Source organism: Beta vulgaris, chromosome 6, assembly GCF_026745355.1.
Source record: "Beta vulgaris subsp. vulgaris cultivar EL10 chromosome 6, EL10.2, whole genome shotgun sequence".
Lineage (NCBI taxonomy): Eukaryota > Viridiplantae > Streptophyta > Magnoliopsida > Caryophyllales > Amaranthaceae > Beta > Beta vulgaris.
The window spans coordinates 63859868-63884353 of record NC_079207.1 but is presented as its reverse complement, the minus strand read 5'-3'; the positions used below and the strand labels follow the sequence as shown (position 1 = coordinate 63884353).

Genomic DNA, 24486 nt, shown 5'->3' with positions numbered 1-24486 from the left:
AGTTGTGCAGTCTTATCATAATTGGTAAAAGATGTATAGTCATAGGAATAATTTCATTTGAATATTTGATATATTATTAAATAATCGAGCTTGTTAAGTTCTCCTAAATGATTTGATAGGAAAATTCGCGGATAATAATTTAATATGAATTTGATTCGAGATTCACTCACTTTGATCTGAATCCTATAAGAGGTGTACCCTAAGTAAAACTGCCACAAATTCATGTAAGTCATGTTACAAGTAATTAAATATTTATAATAGCCATGCTAGTTACTTCTACATACATAGAAATAGAGTGAACATATGATATGCCACTTCGTTAAAAATTACGAATGCGTTTTTCTTCACCTTATCTTTTCTTGAACATATTCGAATTGAACTTTTCTAGACTTATGAGAACTTATCTAATAGACCCGATGAAACTAGATTGGATAATATTGTAACTCATTGGAAATTATTAACCTTGATTGGACATAATTGCAACTTATTAGTCCCGATTGGACTTGATTAAACTTACTAAAATTCATTGAAAAATATTAGTCCTGATTGAAACTTACTAAAATTCATCAAAAAATAAACCTTATTGAAACCTATTAGGCTTAAATAAATTTCTTATACCTAAAACTCTTTTCAACAAAGGTAAATAAGTTTTGCCCGAAATTTCCGAAATTAGTAAATTTTTATGGGATTTGAGTCAAAACCCTGATCCAATTACTAACCTTGACAGACACATACCAATATTTAGGAACAAGTGTGAAATATCATAACTCATTTTCACAAATTAACATCCAACATCTACCATAATTTAGAGATTAGTCTTACTTTTTAATGCTACTTTACTTTCTCTCTTTCCTTTTCCATTTTGTCGTATAAGATAAAGTCATGTTTGGTTTGTCAAGTTATTGGTAGAGGAGTTGGTTTCTCATGCACCTCCTCTCCCTCACTCTTTTCACATTCTTTCTTCACTTCATTTCATACCCTTCTTTTTAAAGGATCATCATCATATAAATAAACCCAAATCACAAAATAAAAAAGGGAAAAAAAAAAGATTCAATCTTTTTTATCTTTCTTTCCTCAATCAGAGTAAAAAAAAATGGCAAGTCGGAGAATTTCATCTCTGTTATCTCGTTCATTGTCCACTTATCTTAGCTCTCCTGCTGGTAATTCATAGTAATTCTCCTTGTGTCCTTAATTTTTTTTTTTCAAATGTTGCATAATTTTGTTAAATTTTGTTATATTTGTTGATTTATGTCTGCTTTTATGATTTTTTTTTTTGTTAACTTTGTTTTTCTGGTAATTGATAATAATTTTTCTTGTTTTTTTCTTTCAAATTTGCATAATTTTGTTAAATGTTGTTTTTTTTGTTGATCTTGTGTCTGCTTTTATGGGTTTTTTTGTTAACCATGTTTTTTTTAGTTTATATTTCCCAGAAGTTGTTAATTTTATTTCAATTTATTCTTTTCATTTTGATGGGTGTGTTAGTTAGTCTTTCTGCTTTGATGGGTTTGTTTGATCTCACTCTAATGACTGATCATTAGTTAAAATTAACCCATAATTCTGGGTTTCAGGCTTTTTACCCAGAAAAAAAAAAAGAACCCTTTTTTTGTCAGAGAAAATGCTGATTTTCATGGTATTGCTGATTTTGTTTGTGGGTTTTGAGCAAATGAGCGAAAAAGAAGAGAATCATACATTGATTTTTGTGAGTTTATGACTTACACATATGGTTCAGAGTTATTGCATGTTAATCAAGTCAATATAATAGATTACCCACTCCTAATACGTCAATAGAAAAATAACTGTTAATGTCGAGTTGGATTCTACCTTACATTAAATTCGGTAAATTACCCACTGGGTCAACTAAGTTTTATCCGAATATAATATGGTTTAAGAATATATTCTTACACTTTCCCTTTGTTTAACTCTTTTTAGCCGCCAAAGAGGACTCTTTATCTCTTGATTGTAATTGATAATATCAAGATTTAATTTTTTTTTTGGAAGTTGCTGAGGTTGTGGATATATGAATTGTTTGTTGCTAAAATGCTAACCTAATGTATGTATAGTCATTATCTGAATTTACTTACTTCTTGCACCATCCTAAGAAGGATGTCACATTTTTACATTGTACTTCTATGTGTCAGCCCATTTTGATGGGCCATTTATTGGCAATTGGCTCAGTTTACTCCAAGTTCCAAACAATTTGATGTGATTTCGAAAGGATTTGATGGGGTAAAACATAGTTGAAATGTCAGTGTAGATAGAATGATTGATATATTTTGTCTGAAATTCTCAAGTGGTCAAATATGGTTTCGGAAAATCTAGTGGTTAAGAATGATTTTAAATAAAACAATGCGGGTCCGAAATAATTGATAAAGTTATCTAGAGGAAAGATAAGGTAGGACTTTTATCATTTTTGGCCTCATTATGACAGCAACTTTGAGTACTCCATGTGCTAGTTTTGAACTCCTTGCCAGAGCTTATGTAAGATAATGTATGGTTCTGAACTTCTGGTAGTGATCCTCCTCTAAGTAGCTGTAATTTATTGCAATTAGTAATAGGATGATTCCCAAAAACTCATCACATTTTCAGTAATTGATTGCAATTGTGTTTTAGTGCATATTGTTGCATTGCAAAATGACTCTTGGTGCATCAACTGCTTTCCGTAGAATAGGTTGGACTTCGAAGTAGTTATGAGTTATACAAGGTTGTTATGTTTGAGATACAAGCTAGACTTTTCTGAACTAGTGGTTGCCTGGTTGGTACCTGTTGGCAGGGTGGTTCTATGATACAAAACATATACATGAGTGCATGACACTAAGTGAATGTCATTAGCCTCCAAATTACATGAACCATGATAAGGAGTTTGTTACTTGCAAAAAACTCGTTTCTGCCCCCAACCTTATGGATGATATTTGCTTTTTATTTTTATTTTGATATGGTTAGTAACCGACCACAGATTGCACAATCTTTGTGAGATGGTTGAGGGGACGAGGGGTTGTTATGAACCAGTGAAATTAGTTTAAACTAATAACTTTGCATACATGAAAACCAGTTGTGCTCGTTCTAAATCCTTGCATATGAAACTTCGAAAGAAACTTATATTTATGGAGAGTAGTAGTTTTCCTAGTTGCCAACCAAGCAACAGTTTGGATTTTGGAGTAGGTGTTCGTTATCTATCTATGATCAAGGGACTAATGCAAGTTATATCTATGATCAAGGGAGTAGGTATTCTTGAAAATATATAATTTGCCCCGTTCTAAACTAATGCAACTCTTTGATTTTTGTACAAATCATATGAGAATGCATACTTACATGAGAAATGAGAATAAATTTTACGCGATATAACTCTTATGAATAAGTGATTTAACTCCAAAAAAAAGAATATTAGAAAGAAAAAATACAATTTTTTTTTTTTTTGGCTCAAAATTTTTTAGGGGGTGTAACTCTAATTCAATCGTGTGGTTGAGATATATTCTCAATTCTCACTTCTCACGTGATCTTGCCCATATATATATATATATATATATATATATATATATATATATAATATAATATATTATATATATATAATATATATATATATAATGTTACTATGTAAAATCTTGTTTCATTAGTCTTGATGAACATTATGCTTTTCAACCTTTATAACTTTACTAATAGATAATAATACATAGGAAAAATTGACAATAGAGGTCTGAACTTTGGGCGATAATTTTTAAAAGGTTTGAACTATTTATTAACCTATGTAGGTCCCAACTTTAGGGGGGTCTTAACTTTTAGCGGGTCTCGGTGACTTAAAACTGACGATTGTTTTTAAAATCTCACCTAGTTCCTACTTTCCTCCCTCAATTAACCCTTGTGATGTGACCCAAGTTTTACAAGTTATGACCTATTAAGCCAGTTTCAAGTCACTAAGGCCCGCTAAAAGTTAATACCCTCTAAAGTTGGGACCTACACAGTTTAATCAATAGTTCAGACCTTTTAAAAATTCTCACCCAAAGTTGAGACCTCTATCGTCAATTTTTCCTAATATATACTAAGGGTCGAAGTTGTGCATCGGTAAGTGTGGATTGTGAACCAATTGTATTAATAATGAAAATGTTGCATTTAGTTGGAAACAGGGGAAGTATGATTTATTAGAGGTTTATGGAGGAACTGGTGTCTATTTAGTATTTACAGTCTTTTTCTTTTGCTGATAATTCTGAATATCTCTGTACTTCTTCAATCTTCTATGAACCAATTGTAAGAGCTGTTGACAGATGATGACTGTCTTGCAAAACTCTCTGTCAATTACTTCCATGATTCATGATTTTATCATGTCTTATCAGTATGATATGAACTTTCTTTAAATGTGTTCAATTAGGGAGGAGCTCATGTGTAAGGAGGGGACTTCAAAGATACAGCACTGCTGCTGCCATTGATGAACCAATTACCCCACCAGTGGAAGTAAATTATACAAAGCTTCTAATTAATGGCCAATTTGTAGACGCAGCATCAGGTCTGTTTTCAATTTCTGTTTATTTGTCTGAGATAAATGTGATAGGAGGCTTTTTTCATAATGTTTATGGTGCTTTCAGGGAAAACTTTTCACACAGTGGACCCTCGGACTGGGAATGTGATTGCTGATGTTGCTGAAGGAGATGCCGAAGATGTGAACAGAGCAGTGTCTGCTGCTCGCAAGGCATTCGATGAAGGACCATGGCCGAAGATGACTGCTTATGTAACTAATTTCTCAATTTTCAAGATTATACTCCGAATTTACATTATGATTGGTCAGCCTGAACTCCAAGTTCATTGGTGATTTTGTGCAGGAAAGGTCAAGAATCCTGCTGAGAGGTGCTGATCTAATTGAAAAGCATAATGATGTGATAGCTGCACTAGAAACATGGGATAACGGGAAGCCTTATGAGCAATCTGCGAAAGTTGAAATACCAATGCTTGTTCGACTTTTCCGGTACTATGCTGGTAAGGACGACAGAAACTACTTGATTACCCTATGAGATTATGGACTATACCCTTATTAAATAATAATGTTGCATTCCTTTTTTTTAAAGCCTCTATCGGATAACTGATTGTGATTGAATTTTATCCCCAGGTTGGGCTGATAAGATACATGGTCTCACTTGTCCTGCTGATGGACCATATCATGTGCAGACCCTGCACGAACCGATTGGTGTAGCAGGGCAGATCATTCCGTGGAACTTTCCCCTCCTTATGTTTGCCTGGAAGGTCGGACCTGCCTTAGCATGTGGTAATTCAGTTGTTCTAAAGTCAGCAGAACAGACTCCTTTATCTGCACTTTATGTGGCTAATCTACTTCATGAGGTACTATCCTGAGAGAAACACACCCTTTACTCATTAGTCATCATTTGTAATACGCTTGCTTGTGAGGAGTTTGCATTGAAGCTGAAAGAGAGAATGTAAAATATCCGGGAAATTGATACTCAATAAGATAGTCTCAGAACAAGAAATATACTCCGATTTCACATCCGTTTTCTGATAGATGTCTCTCTTATTTGATGGCAGGCTGGACTCCCTCCAGGTGTTCTGAATGTGATTTCTGGTTTTGGCCCAACTGCTGGTGCAGCTCTCTGCTCTCACATGAATGTTGACAAGGTAATCAAGAGTGTTTGTTCTTCTGGTGCTTGTTCAATTTGTTAGAAACTGTTCGTAACCACTTCAGTTTTTAGTCTTTAAGTTTTTTAAGGCATATGGTATACTCAAACTGGTCGTGCTTATTTTGGAAAATGGCAATAGGAAACCGAAAATGCTTTTTCTAGTTTCCGTAATATTGTTTTTAGATTTTGGAAAATTTGAAGATAGGATACAGAAACGGATAATGAGCGGGCCCTCAGTTGTCCTCCGGCATTCAAGATTATATCCATCCTTGGCCAATTGATAAAAGAAGTCTTTTTGGCCAAATTTACTTTCTGTCTCCAAGATTGTTTTGTGTAATGTAATACTTACTACTTATGATGCTAATTAGTATCAGCTAACTCTTTTCCACAGCTTGCTTTTACTGGATCAACTAGCACTGGAAAACTAGTTCTTGAATTAGCAGCAAAAAGCAATCTGAAGCCTGTTACTTTGGAGCTTGGTGGGAAGTCTCCATTTATCATATGTGAAGATGCAGATATAGATGAAGCAGTGGAGACTGCTCATTTTGCTCTCTTTTTCAATCAGGTATGACGAGGAAACTTTTCAGCTAGGGCTTGCCTATTGCCTTTGTGGCTGATATTAAGATTACTAGTACTAGTTGTAAATTTAGTAATTTGGTTCTCTTTAGGGACAATGTTGCTGTGCTGGGTCACGTACCTTCGTCCATGAAAATGTATATGATGAATTTGTTGAGAAAGCAAAGCTGCGAGCAGCAAATAGATCTGTCGGTGATCCATTTAAGCAGGGGATCGAACAAGGTCCACAGGTAATCATAACTTTCAATATGTAAAATTCTTTTCTTACCAAACTCATCGTGGCGTTTGTTTCCAAAGACTATTGGTATGTTTAAGATTGTTTAATCATGTTTATGGTGACACTTTTGAATTATGTAGATTGATCCGGAGCAGTTCAATAAGATTTTGCGGTATATAAAATCTGGTGTTGAAAGTGGAGCTACCCTGGAAACTGGAGGGGACAAAATAGGCTCCAAGGGCTACTACATTAAGCCCACAGTTTTCTCAAATGTTACGGTATAGACTAACAACTTGTCTCACTTCTTTCAATTTCATCTCTGTACTTGTTTTTGATTAATCATAGCTCAACCCGTTATAACTGGCTTCAGGATGACATGTTGATAGCACAAGATGAAATCTTCGGTCCCGTGCAATCTTGTCTCACTTCTTTCAATTTCATCTCTGTACTTGTTTTTGATTAATCATAGCTCAACCCGTTATAACTGGCTTCAGGATGACATGTTGATAGCACAAGATGAAATCTTCGGTCCCGTGCAATCTATCTTGAAATTCAAGTGAGTTATCATACATCGCATTCATTTGTTTAGAAGTGAAGTGAAATATAAGGGTGCATTCTCTTCATATAAAAGAAAAAGTTTCAGGTCAAACAAGTTTAAATAGGTTCTGATGACTTATAGTCAAGCTTCAATAAGTTTCAATAAGTGAAGATATGCTGAGATAAGTACCAATAAAATCAGATTAATTAACTTCAAATAATTTCAGCAATCATATGTTGAAGGGAAAACACCCTAAGTTCATAATGATCGCCCAATCTTATCATTAAATGTATCTTATTTCTCCGTAATAGGAGCATAGATGAGGTGATACGTCGAGCAAATGCATCTGATTATGGGCTGGCCGCTGGAGTTTTCACTAAGAACATCGATACTGCTAACACTATATCACGCGCTCTTAAAGCTGGTACGGTGTGGATAAACTGTTACGATGTTTTTGATGCTGCAATCCCTTTCGGCGGGTACAAAATGAGTGGGATTGGTAGAGAGAAGGGAGTTTACAGCTTAAATAACTACTTGCAAGTGAAGGCCATTGTCACTCCCTTGAAGAATCCAGCCTGGTTGTAGACAGTACAAGTTATTCTCTTTTCTTATAATAAGAGGTGTAGCTTAAGCTATATATGCTCCTTTTTTTCTTTTTTTTCTTTTTTTTCTTTTTCAATCTCTTAGTGATTTTCCCATCATTTTTACTTACATTGATGGTGAATGATGATGATGATGATTGTGATGATGCTGATAACTGTGATAAGATCCTTATCTAGAACATTGCAAGTTGATAAATTTGGTTGTTAGCAATGCATAGTTCTTTAAACTGTAATGTGTGGCTATTACTTATTCATAACATCCGTTTTTGCAGCCTACATTAAGTCTGGTTGTTAGTTAGTACTACTACTACTTGCAAGTGAAATAATCACAGTTGACAACTGCCATGGAATTTAAAAGAATCCAGCAAGTGTGCTATATACTCCGATGTAATATTTGCTTTTTCGGTGGGTGGATTATTAAATCAAATGTTGTATCGTAGAAGAATTAACATGAATTAGCCTTATTGAACAATTTATCATAAAACGATAAAACATTATTTTCCATGTATAATAAGCAAAATAGGAAATATGAATTGGCCATAACAATCTAAGCTTGGCCTAGTGGTAAGGAAAGAACATTTCAACATTAAAGCTAAGGGTTCGATTCCCGTAGGGACACTTTGGGTAAGGGTTTCCTCTTACCATTTTCCATAATCTCAAAGTGTGGCTGCGAACCCAAATGGGTTGACTTTCGAGAGGTGTCAGTCTGATAGAGTCCTTCATCTTACCATGGGATCCCGAGCAGCGCCAAAAAATATATATGAATTGAGCATATTGGATACTTTTGGTTTGGGGTTGGACCCAAATAGCAAGTCTACTTTTGCTTTATTAAGTAGAAACTTTGTTGGACTTTATCTCTATTTTTTGGAACCCCTGTTTCCTATACATAACAACATTATTTGTTGATAATTGATCAACCGTACTTGTTTACCAAGTTGATTAGCAATAGGACTAGTAGGATTAGTAGATCTTAAATCTTATCATAAGCATAGTCTGTAAAATTTTTTTTTTTTTTTAATTTGCTACATTGATTTTTGCACGGTTTTAAGATTTTTTTTTTTACTCTTAATATATATTATTCTTTTGAAGTGTAAATTATAAAAATTTAATATTATAAATCTATACATCGAGAAGAATCTAAGACCACAAATGATTATTTTTTACTTATAAAAGAATTTAAATAATCGGTCAAAGTTGGTGTCTTGATTTCCCAAAATAGAAATGTAGCAAATAAAAAGACACGGAGAGAGTAATATAATCATGACATATGAAAATGGACGTTGAATGTTCTTTTTTTCCTAATGCAATTGGGCCTAGGATTGACCCTACTGCTTGGGTATTCCTAATTGAAGGGTACTCCCAATTTAATATAGTCCAGACATTTTTTCAATCACTAGAATAAGTCAAGCTTGTCATAAACAGTTTGAACTCGTTGTGGCTCAGCTCGAGACTTTAACGAGCCGAGCTTAGTTATGACAAGCTCGGCTCGAAAAGCACGTAAACAAACTCAATTGCTTTTTATATATATATGGAAATAATCTCTATTATATAAGCCAAGGGAGGAGGTGTAGTGTCCTCATTTGAAATGACTTGAATACCCTCTAATAAATTAAAATTTGTTTTTATATTAAATTTAAAAATGAGAATCAATGTAACTTGCCATATGGAATAAGTCAAAAGTGGAATATACAATCACCATTAATAACTTGACTAGATTGACACAATCAATTCACGAAATTAATTAAAATCTTCAATTTAAAAAAAGTTAGTGATATATCATGACAACATAATACTTCGTATTTACAAAGTTCAAACAATATGCATGATTTATTAACATTTACAATCGTTAAATAACTATACTAAAGCCGCTGATAAAGAATTATTAAATCTCGACCAAAATTTTCTAACAAGTAAAAATCGGTCATCTTTAGTTAAAAAAGATAATAACATCAACAAAAAAACTCAATAATTTAAATCACTACCAAAATAATTTTAGATTAAAAAAAATATATGTCGACGCACGCATCGCGTGCATATACGACTAGTGTATTATATATGTGTACACACACACACACACACACACACACATATATATAATATATATATATATAATATATATATATAATATATATAATATATATATTATATAATAAATATATATATATATATATTCATTTTGGATAATGCACAATAATAACTTAACAGTTTTATCAAAGAATAAACTCAATAAACAAAAAATATTCAAAAAAGTAATATATAAAAGACGAGTAAACTTAAAGATAACAACATGTCAAGCTTGTTCGAGAATAGTTCAATAACGATTTGATCAATGTGCAGTCAAAGTTCAGCTCAGTCAATACTCCATTCATCAATTTTCAAGATCAGTTCGTGTTCGGATAAACTTAAATGAACACAAGTTGAGCTAATAAAAAGTCAGGCTCGACTCAACCTATAAGTACCCCCTCATTGAAACGATTACTTTTCTTTACCTTCAATGCAGTGCTCGTACATATATTTTATCGGTCGGCCTAATTAATCTTGTGGGACATTAGCTAGACAATCTCTTATAGTATTGAGAATCTTTGAGTAATCCTGGCTTGTTTGAGAGCTGTTTCGAGAATCTGTGATTAAAAACACTTCTATAATACAAGTTGCTCCGCTCTTAAAACTTCATAGGTTAATTATGGACCATAATGATATAGCTAATGATGATGATGATGATCGATAAAAATCAGAAAGTTTGATATGGTGGGAAGACAAGTAGAAACAATGAAAGCAAACACAAGATACCCTGTACACTGCATATTACAGCAAAGTAAATCAGCACCTTGTATTATTAAAGATATGTAATCACATGATTAACAGGCCTCTTTAGTCTAATCACTCTTAAATAATGCAACTCTTTTCTCATGTTTTGGCTCTTTAGACTTGGAATGAACATGAAATCTTACCAAAGATCCTTTATATGTTCTTATTTGTTTGTTAGCTTCACAAGTATTAATGGCCCACTATTTTTTTCTCCTATTACGAGGAGTTTCCCATCGCCTATGGCGAGTGGACTAATTTCTCGCGAAAGTTTGCATGGGTATCTCAAAGGGCAGCATCTTCAGTTGGGATTTTTTCCATACCCAAGGCTCAAACCCGAAACCTTGGTTAAGGAGCGAGAGGCCCTTAACCACTCACGCCAAGCCCAATTGGTTTTAATGGCCCACTAATGCCTTAATTGAGAATATAAACTTAAAATGGCAATTATATGTTTTTATTTAAGATGCGTTTTCTTCATTTGAGTTTTCTTTATTAAAGCCTTAAATAATCTCATTATCTAAAATTGGAGGAACGAAGGGATTATTTTTTTGATAAAAAAAGTAACATAAAACATTAAGTGGTTCTAGAGCACCAGCAATAGTAAGTTTGGTCACCTTTCTCATTCTTACTTCTCACATTCCACTAACTTTGTCTCAACACTCGCCTCAAACTTTTTTCCCCCACAACGATAAAGTTGATTCTCCTATTTTTCTCTCCTACTTTAAGTATACGCTGCCATGTACTCTCTAACCTACCCAATTTATTTATATATTCTATACTTTCCTCATCGCGTCAAGTGACACTCTCCAAATAGTTGAAATTCAAGGACCACTTAAGGGATTGGGGAAGAGCCGACTATTAGAGGGAGCAAACCTGAGCGACTGCTCAGGGTCCCCTTTTTAATGGACCCCGTCTTTTTTAGACGCTTTGGAAAATAAATTCTTAAATAAAGTTTTTGAAGGTTGTGTTTTTCTTCTAATTAAACTCCTCTCATCTTCAATGTTTTCTCTCACTTTATTTAGTTCTCAACTTTTCACTAGATATGGCTCATAATGTTAATAATTTTTTTCCTATTTATTCTTCTTAATTAGTTAAACCAACAACCATGCCAACAATTTATATCGTGCCCTTTCCCTTTTTTCTCATATTAAATTTTTGTGGTGGCCGGCTAAAAAAATTCAACAATTTAAATTAGTTTCCAACAATATATACGAGGGGCAAAAATTTCAATAATATCAAACACAAATTTCGATAAATATGTCTCAACAATTTAAGGGTCCGTTTTTGAGTTTTCATCTTGTACTCCAAAAATATTTGAGACGGCATTAATCATTGGGGAAATAGTAAGCACCAAGCCACCAACCCCTTCTTCCCCATACATGTCTCTAGCCTCAACACCCCATATTAGTCAGGGTAGGCTCAAGTATAATCTTAATCTTGACCCTCTTACCTCAACTAACGACCAACAATCGTGGATGTTTTTAGGATTTATTTTATTTTAATAGGAAAAATCATTAATGTAGTTTATTTACATTTGATTATTTTATTTTAAATAACTATTTTAGGGTTAATTGACATACTTTGTATAGACCTTCCAATAAGTGCATATATAAGATACCCACCAACCAAGCTTATTTGGCGGAGGTGGTGGGGAACTCATTTTGTGACCATGTTACAAGTTCGAATCTCATTACCTACTTGTGCTTGGGAGAAGGAATTTCCTTATATCCCCCTTACTCTCAAGCGTTAACCTGTGTAATTGGACTTGCCAAACTGCAATAAATTACTGTCCAATATAATCATTCTTTTTACCAATGGGTCTCGTGGAGCTCCTAAAAAAATATACGATACCCCACCAATAGCTTTTTGTTTTCCTTTCCAAAATTATGTCAAATTTTCAATCACTTTCTATCAACTTTATGATTATATAATAGTCAACCGAGGGAACACCGCAATTTCGTCTAAACCCAAATTGCCCACAAAAGGATTTTGGAATCAGAGGTATTTTGTGATCCAGCTCATGACATTTCTTCTCTTTAGTTCAATGTTTATAGCTGTCTTTGATTTAGACATTATTTATGTTCTTGGATCCTTAACAGAAATGCATGCATAGGACAAAATAACTTTATATTGTTATTTATAAAAGTGTCTGATTTCTTTTTTCAAGTGAAGATATAAAGTACTAATTTTTATTTCTTTCATGTGGGTACACAGTGATCTTTGTTTTTATGTGTCTATTTATTTTGTTGGATAAAGTTTGCTAGTATCTATGTTATGCCATGTAACAACAAAATAATAACTGCATAAACACATTATATATATATATATAATTGCTACACTTTGATTTCCCAAACTAGGACTTTGGTACAAATTTTAAGGTCTCATGTAATTACATAATCAATCTTTACTTAAGAATATGAAGTTAAAAAAAAAAAAGAATCGTTACAAAAATATATAAAGAATATAAAAAATAAAAATAATTAAATGAATCCTTGTTATCTTGTGTTACATTCTGGTGGTAGGACTTTGTACCTACGTTTATCTTTACAATAAGAGTAGATCATTTGCTTGCTTCTTGCCCATTGAAGTCCCTTAATTTGCTGATTTGATAACTTAACAAAATCTTGACCATCTACGGGGTCCAAACTTGATGGACTACTACTCTTTGAACATGATTTACCCGAAAGATCCGTCGGGTCATAAACGCAACCCGCCATCTCCATTTGCCCTAATGAAGCGGTAAACGGAGCGTACTTATAATTAACCGGGTATTTTCCTCCATGAGTTGCCCAATCGGATGCATCCCATATAGTAGCATAAACAGACATAGGTTTTGATGGGTAAGATTTGGACATAACAGGCGTGTTTAGTACTTCTCTTACTGGTATATTATCCACTAGAAACCTGCATTTCATAAACAAATATAAGAATATATGATTACATATTATTGCATTTCATAAACAAATATAATAATTTGTTTTATTCAATAATGTCAAAAAAATAATGCCCAAGAGGTAAGGTTTATTTCATAATGGATTTCGCCTAACTAGACATTTACGTTGAGTGTGGGGGAGTTTGTGTCTAGTTGTTGTGAGAAACTTCAAGTGATACAACTCATAGTGTTTTGGCCTTTGGGCATGATGTCTATAGTGGCTCTACCTAGCTTACTATTTAGTAAGTTACTACCAACCACCCAACTGACGGACTCTAAACACAATCATATCGTAGTTATTTATTTACAAGATTTTTCCTCTTATAATTTGAAATACTATCTCTTTCATAAATAGGTGAACACTTCTCTCTTTTATGTGAGTTTTTCTGAGAATAGTGTTTCACTTATCTAAAAAAGGAGGAGTATAAGTTTTCATATGATTTTGCCAATACCAAACACTTTTTTGTTTGGAAATCTTGGCCATAATTTTATTTTCATTTAGTGACAAATTAGGTTTTAACTGTTTCTTAGTAGAACTTTTAATTTTCTCCCCCACAAACCAGTTGTCATATTAAACCATAATATGTACAAAAAATTGAATGACATGATTTTTGGTAGGTAAAAGTAGCAAAAGTTGGCATTTGCTTACACAATATGATGACTATTCCATATGATGCTGTATTCATGAAACTGTGTAGTTGGGTCAAACCATAGCCTAAACTTCTCTTCTCTCCCTGTCTTTACACTTCCATTCCCATACATGTTTGTTTGCAAAACCCAATTTCTGCTTTTTTGATGCCCAAGTAACTCAAAATCAATTTCATCATGGTTATGTGGAAAACGATCTGAATTAGACATCTGAAATCATATAAGACAGAGAAATTCAATTGTCTAACAATATATATATCTTGTAATATAATATATTCGCATAAGTTAAATGTAATACTTCCTCCATTCTGAAATAAATGAAATGCTTTTTTTTTTTTATGTGAGAGTTTTTGACATAAACGTTTCATTTATTTCAGAATGGAGGGAGTATAACAAAGTCAACTACTATAGGTCAATTGAGATATGTATTTTCGAGAAATGCCTAATAGTATTATTACGAAATTGATGTTTTGAGCTGAAAATATCTTATGCAACTGTTGTATACTTCCTCCGTTTCATAATAAGTAAAACACTTTTTTCTTTTATGTTAGAGCTTTTTTAGAGAAGTGTTTCACTTATTATATAACGAAGATTGCGCGTAATAAAAAAAAAAAGGCATAGAAGTTTTGTGACTTACATAGAAGGCAACTACAATACCAGAGGTGAAACCAGGGGGAAGTTTGATAGCAGCACTAAAAAAACCATAATTGTAATGATTCTTGGAACCAAAACCTGAACCTGATTTGATCACATAACATAACAAAATACACAAATGAATAAAAAAACAAAGGAATCTAACTTGATCACTGAATGACAGTTAATAGTATTAAAAGCATTATTATTCTTCAAGTATATAGTAATTTAACCTACCAGTTTTTTTGTCAAGAGAAATGTTAGCAAATGATCCATTGCCATAAATTTGAACATTAGAGTCTCCAAAGATTTGGGAGAAATCATTATTGAAGGAAAGATGAGGGAAAAGGCTAGTTAATCGCGGTGTGTTCGAGCTCGAAGGCGAGTTTTGGGCATTAATGGTGATAATGCAGCCATTTTTTGAGGTTTGGAGTAAGATCATGTACAAAATTATGGCATATAAGTAGAGGTTCTTGCTATGCAAGTTTGCCATATTTTGTTGAAGGACACTAGTATTATTACATGAAATGAAGGAGTGTGGAATTGGACAAATAGAGAGTGGTCTATTTATATGGAACACAAGACTTAAGAGGGTGTTGGCTGGCTGAGTTGGTGCAAGCTGGAATTTTCTATTTTCTCCTCTGTCATTGCATATTTGTATGTCAAGGTTGTAGCTCTTAGTATTTGAAGAAGACACTTTTGTTTGTGTGATAAGTTGTTTGAAATTGATTTAATTGGTTTGAATATATTTCTCTGGTTTTTAAAGTGGGAAAAGTTGAGTATATATAAGAAATAATATTTTATTATAAGAAATTTAGATACTTGAAACAATTTGAATCTCTTTTAAGTTAAGTGATTTAGAAAACTGTAAGATAGAAGTATATGATTAACATAATTATTACTCCCTCTGTCTTATAATATAGTGTTTGATTGTATTTTTTATGGATATTAAGGTAAGTAGAATATTTGCGAGGAATGTAAATTGATTGTTGTGAGAACAAGTTGATTTTTAGAGAAAGAACGAAGAATAATTAGTAAAAAAAAAAAACAGTAAATGTATTGACTAATTTAACCATAGGGTATTATGGAGGTTTTGCACAAATATGAGGATATACAATGTATGCCCTTTCTTATTTTTCCTTTAACTTTCTGAACTATCAGAAATTTCAAATTTAAGTTTATTTAATGCAAATCCAGTTAAGTATTGGGAGTTTAATAAAAATATATAGCCAACTACTATGAAATATTAACTTTGTTAAAAGAATGCATTACAAACCCAAATTCTTGAATGAGATGGGCGTACAATAAGTTATTAAAATATGGAATAATTTTTTGTCTTAAATAGGTCGCCTTTACTTGTATAGAATTGCCAAATTTAAAGTAAAAATTTACCCTTTGTTTAATGACCCCTTTTGACTTAAAAAGTTATCCAATTTGACTTAAGAATTGACCCATTTTAGCTATAAGTGACGTGGTCTCATAATAAATTTAGTATACACCCGGTGCACAAAATACTATTGAATAAGTATAATGTAGTGTATTGTCATGTATACTCTCAAACAGTACTATTGGTTTAATAAACTCATAGCAAAGAGTTCAAATCTTTTGTCCCACTTATTTGTACCATTATATGTGCCACTCAATATTAAAATCTAAGTCATTAAATTTAAACAAGTTTCTTATTTTAAAATAAATAAGATGAATAACAATTAATATCATCCAATAAGATTACACCTTTATAATAAGATTGTGTGGCATAAAAAAGTGAGGCAATTCACCCCCTAGATTACACCCTCATTATCCCTAAATACTAAAATCAAATTAATACTTACTTCAGATTTTGTAACCGATATTTTGGGTATTTTACTCCCTAATCTACACCATCTCATTACTGATAGAGTATAGATCTATATTTGAGATCCCAGAAATAGATCTATACTCTATCAATTACGCTAATTATTGAAATTAAAATTGAATAATATCAGCTATCTTGAATTATCTAAACATGCCCATAAAAGTATTTGAGGCATCATCTAGACTCTGGATTAACAAACAAGCTAGTACTTCTCTATCTATATTTACTTGTAATATTTTCAAGATATTTTTTTAATCTTAAACATCTCTTATTTCATTCAAGTAAAAACATTAAAAAAATTAATATTATGAATCTACACATCGATTAACCTATCAAGACCATATGTAATTATATAATATTTCATAACTTATAAATTTAAAGAAAACAAAATAATTGATCAAAGTTGATAGTTTATTTTCAAAAAAAAAAAAAAAAAAGTGTATTGAATTGTATTCAAGCATGTGGGATCGAATTGGGTATGTTTGGGTAGAGAACAAATGTAGCATAATTAATGCGGGTAGCGCTCCGGGTTTTGCCCAGCTTGTCAATGCATGCCTGCTGCCTTTAACATCTAAAGTTCTAAGGGTAAGTTCATCTGTTCATGGACTTTTCACTTTTGTACAGAGATACTAAACTCAAAAATTCAAACAAAAGGATTTTTGCTAACCTAAGGAGGAATTCAGATGGACATTAATTGATACATCTATTTTGATATTTTATCTCTAGTTGATAGATTATATATTAGGTAGATGTTTCTAGTGAAACTTGCATATAGGGATCTTTTAGAAAATTTGAGGATGAGGTAGGGTATGTAAGAGAACAAGCCAAACGTCCGGAGCTGGACTATCCCGAAGGTGGTTGTGGGATCGTCCATCTGATATTTAAGTCAGTGACTAATCAAAGGGTAAAGTCTAGACAGAGAAAGTGTATAGAGCGAGTGAGTCTGTTCATGTACTATTCATTACCTGCATTATGAGGATTTGGTCCCTATTTATATCAGCGCCACGCGGGCTCCTGGAAAACTGGACTAGCAATCGTTGTAATTTAAGTCGTCTTATAATATAAGAGTATTTTGGTAACTTCACTTTAACTTGTGGGTCCATTCGAGCTTGGGCCCAAGCAGACTTGGTCCAAATTCAAAGTTAGTCGTGCCTTATGCAAGTTGACTACACTTGAAACACCTAGGATTCGCAAATCGTATTGTAGGGTGCTTGTTTTTTACTCATGTAATTAGTTTTAATCTTATGGTGCTTATAACTTTTTTTTAAGATGTTGCTTATAATTTATAAGTCTTACTTTTGTGTTTGCTATTGATCACTTGGCTATCTCATGGACTTGCCCAACAAAAAAATGCCTTTAGCTATAGACAGTTTTTGGCATCACAACTTTTTATGATTTGCTTATTCGTAAGACTCTTTTGTTACATTGTTCCTTCGTAACTTGTACGTTATTCTCTTTAGCAAACGGAACCTCAGACCATGTTATATTTACAATGCCTTTTTGCTAGACAACTTTTAAACTAAATCATGCAGCACATGATCATTTAGTTTGTAGTTGCATCCTCAGTTCCTCGTTCACCAACAAGCAAACTTTGATAATGATTTTAGCTAGTTAGGAAGAAATCGAAATAGTAATTACGACATCTGTTCTTTTTTAATAGTTATACTTTCACTTTTGATACTATTAACAAATTTTCTTTTCACTATCATTTTTGATTTATGGTTAAGAGAAAATATAGTCATGTGAGGTCTTGTTTGATTCGTCTTGATATGTATTTTTAGAATATCGACTTTTTATATTTTTTACAAATACAAAATTAAGAATATAAAGGCTCAAAATAATATATTGGCATGATATTCTTAACAAATTGTCTTATTACTCATTCATGATATTCTTCTTCCCACAAAAATAATAAGGACTTCCATATCAACCCTATTATGATCTACTACTTTATGTTCCTATTCAATTGTAAATCAAATCCTCCACTAACACATCCTGTAGTTCTTGATGTACTTGCTAATCCATAGTGATAGCATGATGAAAAAGAATTGGCGTCTCATAGTGAGATGTCAAAATGACATCTCATACAAAAAGACAAAAAAAATTGGTGTCAAAGCTAAGTTAAAGTGGTACCAAAATAGAGTACTTTGGTAACAATTCTATTTTGGTACCAACTTTTAGTTTGGTACCAACTTTTAGTTTGGTACCAAAATCACATTTTTATTTTGGTACCATTTTGACTTAATTTTAATACCAAATTTTATTATTTTTTTACGTGAGATGTCATTTTGACATCTCAATATGACACTTAAAGTTAAAGATAGAAAGAGTAGTACACTTTTGGTATACCTGCACAACAGCACAAGTAGGAAAGAATGAAGATTTTGCGCACACCAAAAAAACTAAGATTTGTGGTCCAATTGAGAGAAAAAGAGAGAAAACCCTAGGTTCTCCCCTTACAGCATGATGCGGCTGCCATGCCAGATTGCCAGCTACTTAGTGGTTTGATTTTTAGTCGGTTGACACAAGTTTATATAGTGACATCTTGCATGCAACTTTGCTATCCCATTATTGGTTTGTTTGCGAAGGTACCATACTGATACTACCATCTATATTTGGTCAATTGGTTCTCTGGTAGGCGCAAAATTTTCTGTCTTTTTGTTTACTCAAATCTCCACTAAAACATAATTTGCCAACCACTACCAAGTACTATATGGTTAAAATTGAGGTATTATGAACGATAGGTTACGGGTTCGAATTTCCCCTCTTATTTGTACTTTGTAGTTTCTATTACCTTCGTGACTCATATAGATAAAAAAAGTAATCTGCCAACCACTTAATTGGTTTCTATTTTATAATTATTTATTATTATTAGTTTAAACTTACATTATGTGAGGATGATTCTATTATGATTTATGCTTTATTATTATTGTACAAAATATTTGTTGTGCTTTCTAGTTGTAACATATGTAAGATACGAGCTGAGAGATAGAAATAAATGAGAGAAATGCAAAACCTCCCATAGTGCTTTCGAGAGCACTTAGAATTAGGTGTTCCGTTTCATACTTTTTGCATAAATTATATCCATTTGTTGCAGTTATTATATTATGGAGGAAATATTCAGATTTAGATCGGGTTCGTGTTAGATAGGCATAAACTTCACCTCTTGCCGAATTTCGATCAAACTTGTTAATGGATCTGAGTTGGGACCCTGAAGGATCCGTACTAATTTATCATCCCAAAACTATAACCACTCTCTAACTACTCTCTCTACTGAATGTCTGAATATTAAAGAGTTTGGCGACTTCTAGTAGAGTGTACTGTGTACTCATGTCTCATATAGAGTTATTGGCTTTAAATCTCTCAACTCTACCCTATGCCATCAGCTCCTGAGTTACAATAGTGGAAATGTTTTTAGGCTCATTCCCACCCTATGATTGCCAGAATGTTATTGGCCACTTAATTATGACTCAATTAAGTGATCAAGCTATGAAGAGAGGGAATTCAATTATTAGCCCGATAATGAGAAAGTGACTTAGTTAAAATACTTACTACTTTTGTGTTCTTTGCCTATATGCGATCCAAAGCTTTTGGTATTGTTCATCACTTTTATATTTTACGGGAATCGATACTCAACTGCAACTTTTGTAGTAGTAACTCATGTGGAGCGCACCATCGCTCCATCATGTCTATGTCCACACAGCAGGAGAGAGTATGTAGTTTGTTATACTGTTACTATTTTGGATTCGATTTCAGGTCCATTCTGTTTAGGTTAATGATAAAATTATAATATAAACCTTTTAATCAAATATGTTTTTGTTTTTACATTTTGTAATCTATACTCGATCTCTCCTAAATCTAATAAAATTAGTTCTTCCAGCTGTGTGGATATAGCAAATACATTGTTTGTGAACCACGTTAAATCTCTTCGTGTTATTTTCAGAATTCCGAGTCAACGCAAAGGGTCCCAAGCACCCGAAATACGTTGCAAGTGATGTCGGTCCCGTAGGAAAGTTTTAGGAGAAAATTATGATTGAGTCTAGAAAAATCCGAAACGCCCTTAAAACCGCCAAATTTGAAGGTTATAATACACACTTTCAGACGTTTCCGGGACCCAGGCACCGGAGGCCATGAAATGCCGCATCGGGACATGTGAGGTCAATTTAAGAATTGTCATTGATTTGACCTGGCATATAACAGCTTTTTTATGACTATTTCAAGGTTGCACTGTAAAAAGTACAAATGGGGGTATTTAGAGCTATTCTAAGGTAATGCAAAGAATTCCAACTTAGGATACGTTATAAGTCATGTTGAATCCCTTTGGAAGATTTCGGCAGAAAAATATGACTGGCGCTGGAGAAGTTCGAAAATCCCCCCAAATAATCATTCGTAATTGCTGGTTATAATACACACTTTCAAACGTTTCCGAGTCCCGGGCACCGGTTTCCATAGGATGCCTCGTGGGAACATGGGAGGTAAATTTAATGGAATAAGTGATGTCGGTCTCCGTATGAAGGTTTTAGGAGAAAAATATGATCGGGTCCTGATAAATCCGAAAATGTTCTCAAAACCGCCAATTTTGAAGGTTGTAATACACGCTTCCAGACATTATCGGGCCCAGGCACTAGAGGCCATGGGATGCATCTTGGGGACATGTGAGCTCAAATTAAGAACTCCCATGGCTTAGAATGGGCATGTAACAACTTTCACGACCATTTTGGGTTGTACCGAAAAAAGTACAAATGGGGTATTTAGAGATATTCTAAGCAATGCAAAGGATTCCAAGCATTTGGGATACGTTATAAGTCATGCCAGAGCCCTTAGGAAAGGTTTGGGAGAAAAATATGACTGGCTTCGGAGGACTCTAAAAATGCCCACAAATCATCCAAAATTGTTGGTTATAAATACACACTTTTAGACGTTCTCGAGGCCCGGGCATCGGTTGCCGTTGGATGCCTCGTGGAAACCTGGGAGGTTTATTTAATGGAATACCATCGCTTGGAATGAACATATGACAACTTACATTGATTTCGAGGCTAATTCGGGTTTGCACTAGAAAAGTATAAATTGTGTATTTTGAGGCATTATGAGGCAACACAAAGGGTCCCAACCACCTTAGATACGTTATAAGTAATGTCGTAGCCCTAGGAAGGTTTCAGGAGAAAAATGTGATAGGGCTTTGAGAAGTTCGAAAATGTCTCAAAAACCTCTAAAACTAAAAGTATATACACACTTTGAGACGCTTCGATCCGGCCTCGAGCAAATAAGGCCATAGGATGTTTCTTGGGAATTTGGGAGGTTAATTTTAGAACTCCCATGGCTTAGAACGAGCATATAACGACTTTCACGGTCAGTTTGGGGTTACACTGAAAAAATATAAATGGGGTATTTGGAGGCATTATGAGACAATGCAATAGGTCCCAAGCACATGGAAAATGTTGTAAGTCATCGTGGAAACCCTAGAAAGGTTTCAGGGAAGAATACCACCACAAAAAAAGCTCATACAGCGACGGATTTTTGGCGACGGATATATATCCGTTTCTAATTTAGAGACGGGATATTGATAATCCATCTCTAAGTTTATTTAGGGACGGGTTATCAATATCCGTCTCTAAATTTAGGAACGGATTTTAAAAATCCGTCTCTAAATTTACATATGAATATTTTATTGCACTTCTTTAGTTTAGAGACGGATTTTAAAAACTCGTCTCAAATTTAGAGACGGATTTTAAAAATCCGTCTCTAATTTAGGGACGGATATTTAAAATAATCTGTCTCTAAAGTTAGAGACGGATTTACGATTCCGTCATTAAATTTAAATATGAATGTTTTATTGCACTTATTTAATTTAGAGACAAAATTTGAAAATCCATCTCTAATTTAGGGACGGATTTTTAAAATCCGTCTCTAAATTTAAATATGAATATTTTATTGCACATCTTTAATTTAAGGACGGATTTTGAAAACCACTCTCTACATTAGGGACGGATTTAAAAATCCGTCTCTAAATTAGGGACGGAATTTTGAATCCGTCTCTAATATTTCTTCTACATATTAACAATACTACGTAGAGAAGTATACAAGTTGTATTTGGTGTAGTTGGTTGGAGCTTCTCGTTTCTTTGAGCTCACAAGTTCGATTCCTACGAACAACGGTTCTTGCGACTGTGGATTCCCCTTATCGTTTCCCTTGTAGAGTTGAACCGGGTTTACTTGAGGGATATTCCGAACTGGTAATGAGATCAACTTGAACTAGGTAGGTAATAATAGGTGATTAATTAAATATAATCATGATAATATTAGGAACTATGTTGTTAACTTCATTTATTTTTTATTTTAAGTGAATTTAGAGACGGATTTTGAAAATCCTTCTCTAAAGTTTAGAGACAGATTTTCAAAATCCATCTCTAACTCGAATTAGCGACGAGGGTTTTAGAGAAGGACAATATCCATCTCTAAATCCGTCTCTAAGCCCATATATCGACGGATTTTACCTATTTAGGGATGGATTTCGTCCGTCTCTAAATGGATCGGACTTCTTTTGTAGTGTAAGACAACCCAAAATTGAAGGTTGTATAATACACGCTTTTAGACAATCACAAAGCACAAACACCGGAGACCATGGGAGGTAAATTTAAGAAATTCAATGGCTTAGAACGGGCATATGACGGGTTTTCACGGCCACGTCGAGGCCAATCCGGGGTTGAACCAAAAGACTATAAATGGGTATTTATAGGCATTCTGAGGCAACACAAAGGGCCCAACCACCCCTAATACGTTACAAGTCATGCCGACACAAAGGCAAAAAATGTGACCGGGACTTGAGAAATCCCAATATGCCCCAACAACCGCCAACTTGAAGGTTAATACACGCTTTTGGACTCTCTAGGGCCCGTACACGGAAGGCCATGTGATGTTTCGTATGGACATGTAAGGTCAATTTTAGAACTCCCATATCTTCAAAAGGGCATATAACGACCATTTTGGGGTTGCATTGGAAAATTAAATGGGGTATTTGGAGGCATCATGAGGCAATGAAAAGGTTCCAAAGCACTCAGGTATATTACAAGTCATCTCGGATCCCTCGGACAACTTTCAGGAGAAAAATACGACTAGTCCCACATATTCTAAAAAAAGTCCCAAAACAGCCGAAATTGAAGTTTGTAATACACGCTTTAGGACGTTCCCGTGGCCCGGGCATTGCAGGCAATGGAATGCCTCATAGGGTCATGGAAGGTCATGCCAAATGACTACCATAGCTTGGAAAGCACATATGACGGCTTTCATGGCTATTTGGGGTCATCCCAAGATTGCACCGAAAAAGTAGAAATGGGGTATTTAGAGGCATTCTAAGGTAATGTATAGGGGCCAAAGCACCTAGGATACGTTACAAGTCATGTAGGATCGCCTTGAAAAGTTTCGGGAGTAAAATATGATCAGACCTGGAGGAGTTCGAAAATACCCCAAAACCACCAAAATTGAAGGTTATAATATACAATTTCAGACGTTCTTGGGGCCCGAATACTGATTGACATGGGATGGCTTGTGGAGACATGGGAGGTTAGTTATAGGTCTCGCATGGCTTGGAACGGATGTATATATATGATGACTTTCACGGTTATTTCGGTGTTGCACCGACAAAAGTATAAATGAGTATCATTCTTAGTTGATAAATGAGCAGTGGTGGATCTAGCGTGGGTTCAACTGAACCCACGCGGATCCTCGAAAGAAACTGACCTTATTAGAGGACAAAAAAAGGACTTATAACAGACAAGCGCCAAATAATGAAAAGGATGACAAGTTGGCTCAGCGGTGCGCTTCGTGTAAATGATGATGCCTTGCACGCAAGGTCGCGGGATCGAATCCCGGCAAATACCTTGTTCTATCTTTTTCTTCTTTCTTTTTTTTTTCTTCTTTCTTTTTTTTCCCCTCCTTTTCTTTTTTATTAATTCAACTTATGTTTTTTTACCTTGTTCTATCTTTTTTTTCTTTCTTTTTTTCTTCTTTCTTTTTTTTTCTTCTTTCTTTTTTTTTCCCCTCCTTTTCTTTTTTATTAATTCAACTTA

The 24486-nt window shown here is 33.9% G+C and overlaps 2 protein-coding genes across 3 annotated transcripts; one reads left to right on the top strand and one right to left on the bottom strand.

Moving 5' to 3' along the window:
- The first annotated feature begins 841 nt into the window (after positions 1-841).
- On the top strand, positions 842-7824 carry LOC104897405 (benzaldehyde dehydrogenase, mitochondrial). Of its 2 annotated transcripts, XM_010684273.4 has the most exons (11): positions 845-1160; positions 4361-4495; positions 4575-4717; positions 4809-4962; positions 5093-5322; positions 5524-5613; positions 6007-6180; positions 6284-6421; positions 6549-6686; positions 6903-6964; positions 7258-7824. In XM_010684273.4, exons 1-11 carry the CDS (start codon positions 1094-1096, stop codon positions 7529-7531), a joined length of 1605 nt encoding a protein of 534 aa, XP_010682575.1. In that variant the 5' UTR covers positions 845-1093; the 3' UTR covers positions 7532-7824. The 2 variants fall into 2 exon arrangements, with proteins under 2 accessions (XP_010682576.1, XP_010682575.1); XM_010684274.4 differs by lacking the exon at positions 7258-7824 and having other exon boundaries at positions 842-1160; positions 6779-6965.
- A 4829-nt stretch (positions 7825-12653) lies between these two features.
- Positions 12654-15262, bottom strand: LOC104897404 (probable xyloglucan endotransglucosylase/hydrolase protein 33). Its single transcript, XM_010684272.4, has 4 exons — positions 14804-15262; positions 14571-14671; positions 13935-14143; positions 12654-13257 (listed from the first exon to the last, which is right to left on the bottom strand). The coding sequence occupies exons 1-4, from the start codon at positions 15057-15059 to the stop codon at positions 12849-12851; spliced, it is 975 nt and encodes a 324-aa protein (XP_010682574.1). The 5' UTR covers positions 15060-15262; the 3' UTR covers positions 12654-12848.
- Between the last annotated feature and the right edge of the window lie 9224 nt (positions 15263-24486).

Bases quoted from the DNA above. Each gene is read 5' to 3' on its own strand.
- LOC104897405 (XM_010684273.4), top strand. From the start codon at position 1,094: ATGGCAAGTCGGAGAATTTCATCTCTGTTATCTCGTTCATTGTCCACT. The intron at 4,718-4,808 runs GTAACTAATTTC...GATTTTGTGCAG, and splicing joins GGCCGAAGATGACTGCTTAT to GAAAGGTCAAGAATCCTGCT. The intron at 6,965-7,257 runs GTGAGTTATCAT...TCTCCGTAATAG, and splicing joins CAATCTATCTTGAAATTCAA to GAGCATAGATGAGGTGATAC.
- LOC104897404 (XM_010684272.4), bottom strand. From the start codon at position 15,059: ATGGCAAACTTGCATAGCAAGAACCTCTACTTATATGCCATAATTTTG. The intron at 14,672-14,803 runs GTAGGTTAAATT...TGATCAAATCAG, and splicing joins TTCTCTTGACAAAAAAACTG to GTTCAGGTTTTGGTTCCAAG. The intron at 13,258-13,934 runs GTAAGCAAATGC...TATGAAATGCAG, and splicing joins TGGAATAGTCATCATATTGT to GTTTCTAGTGGATAATATAC.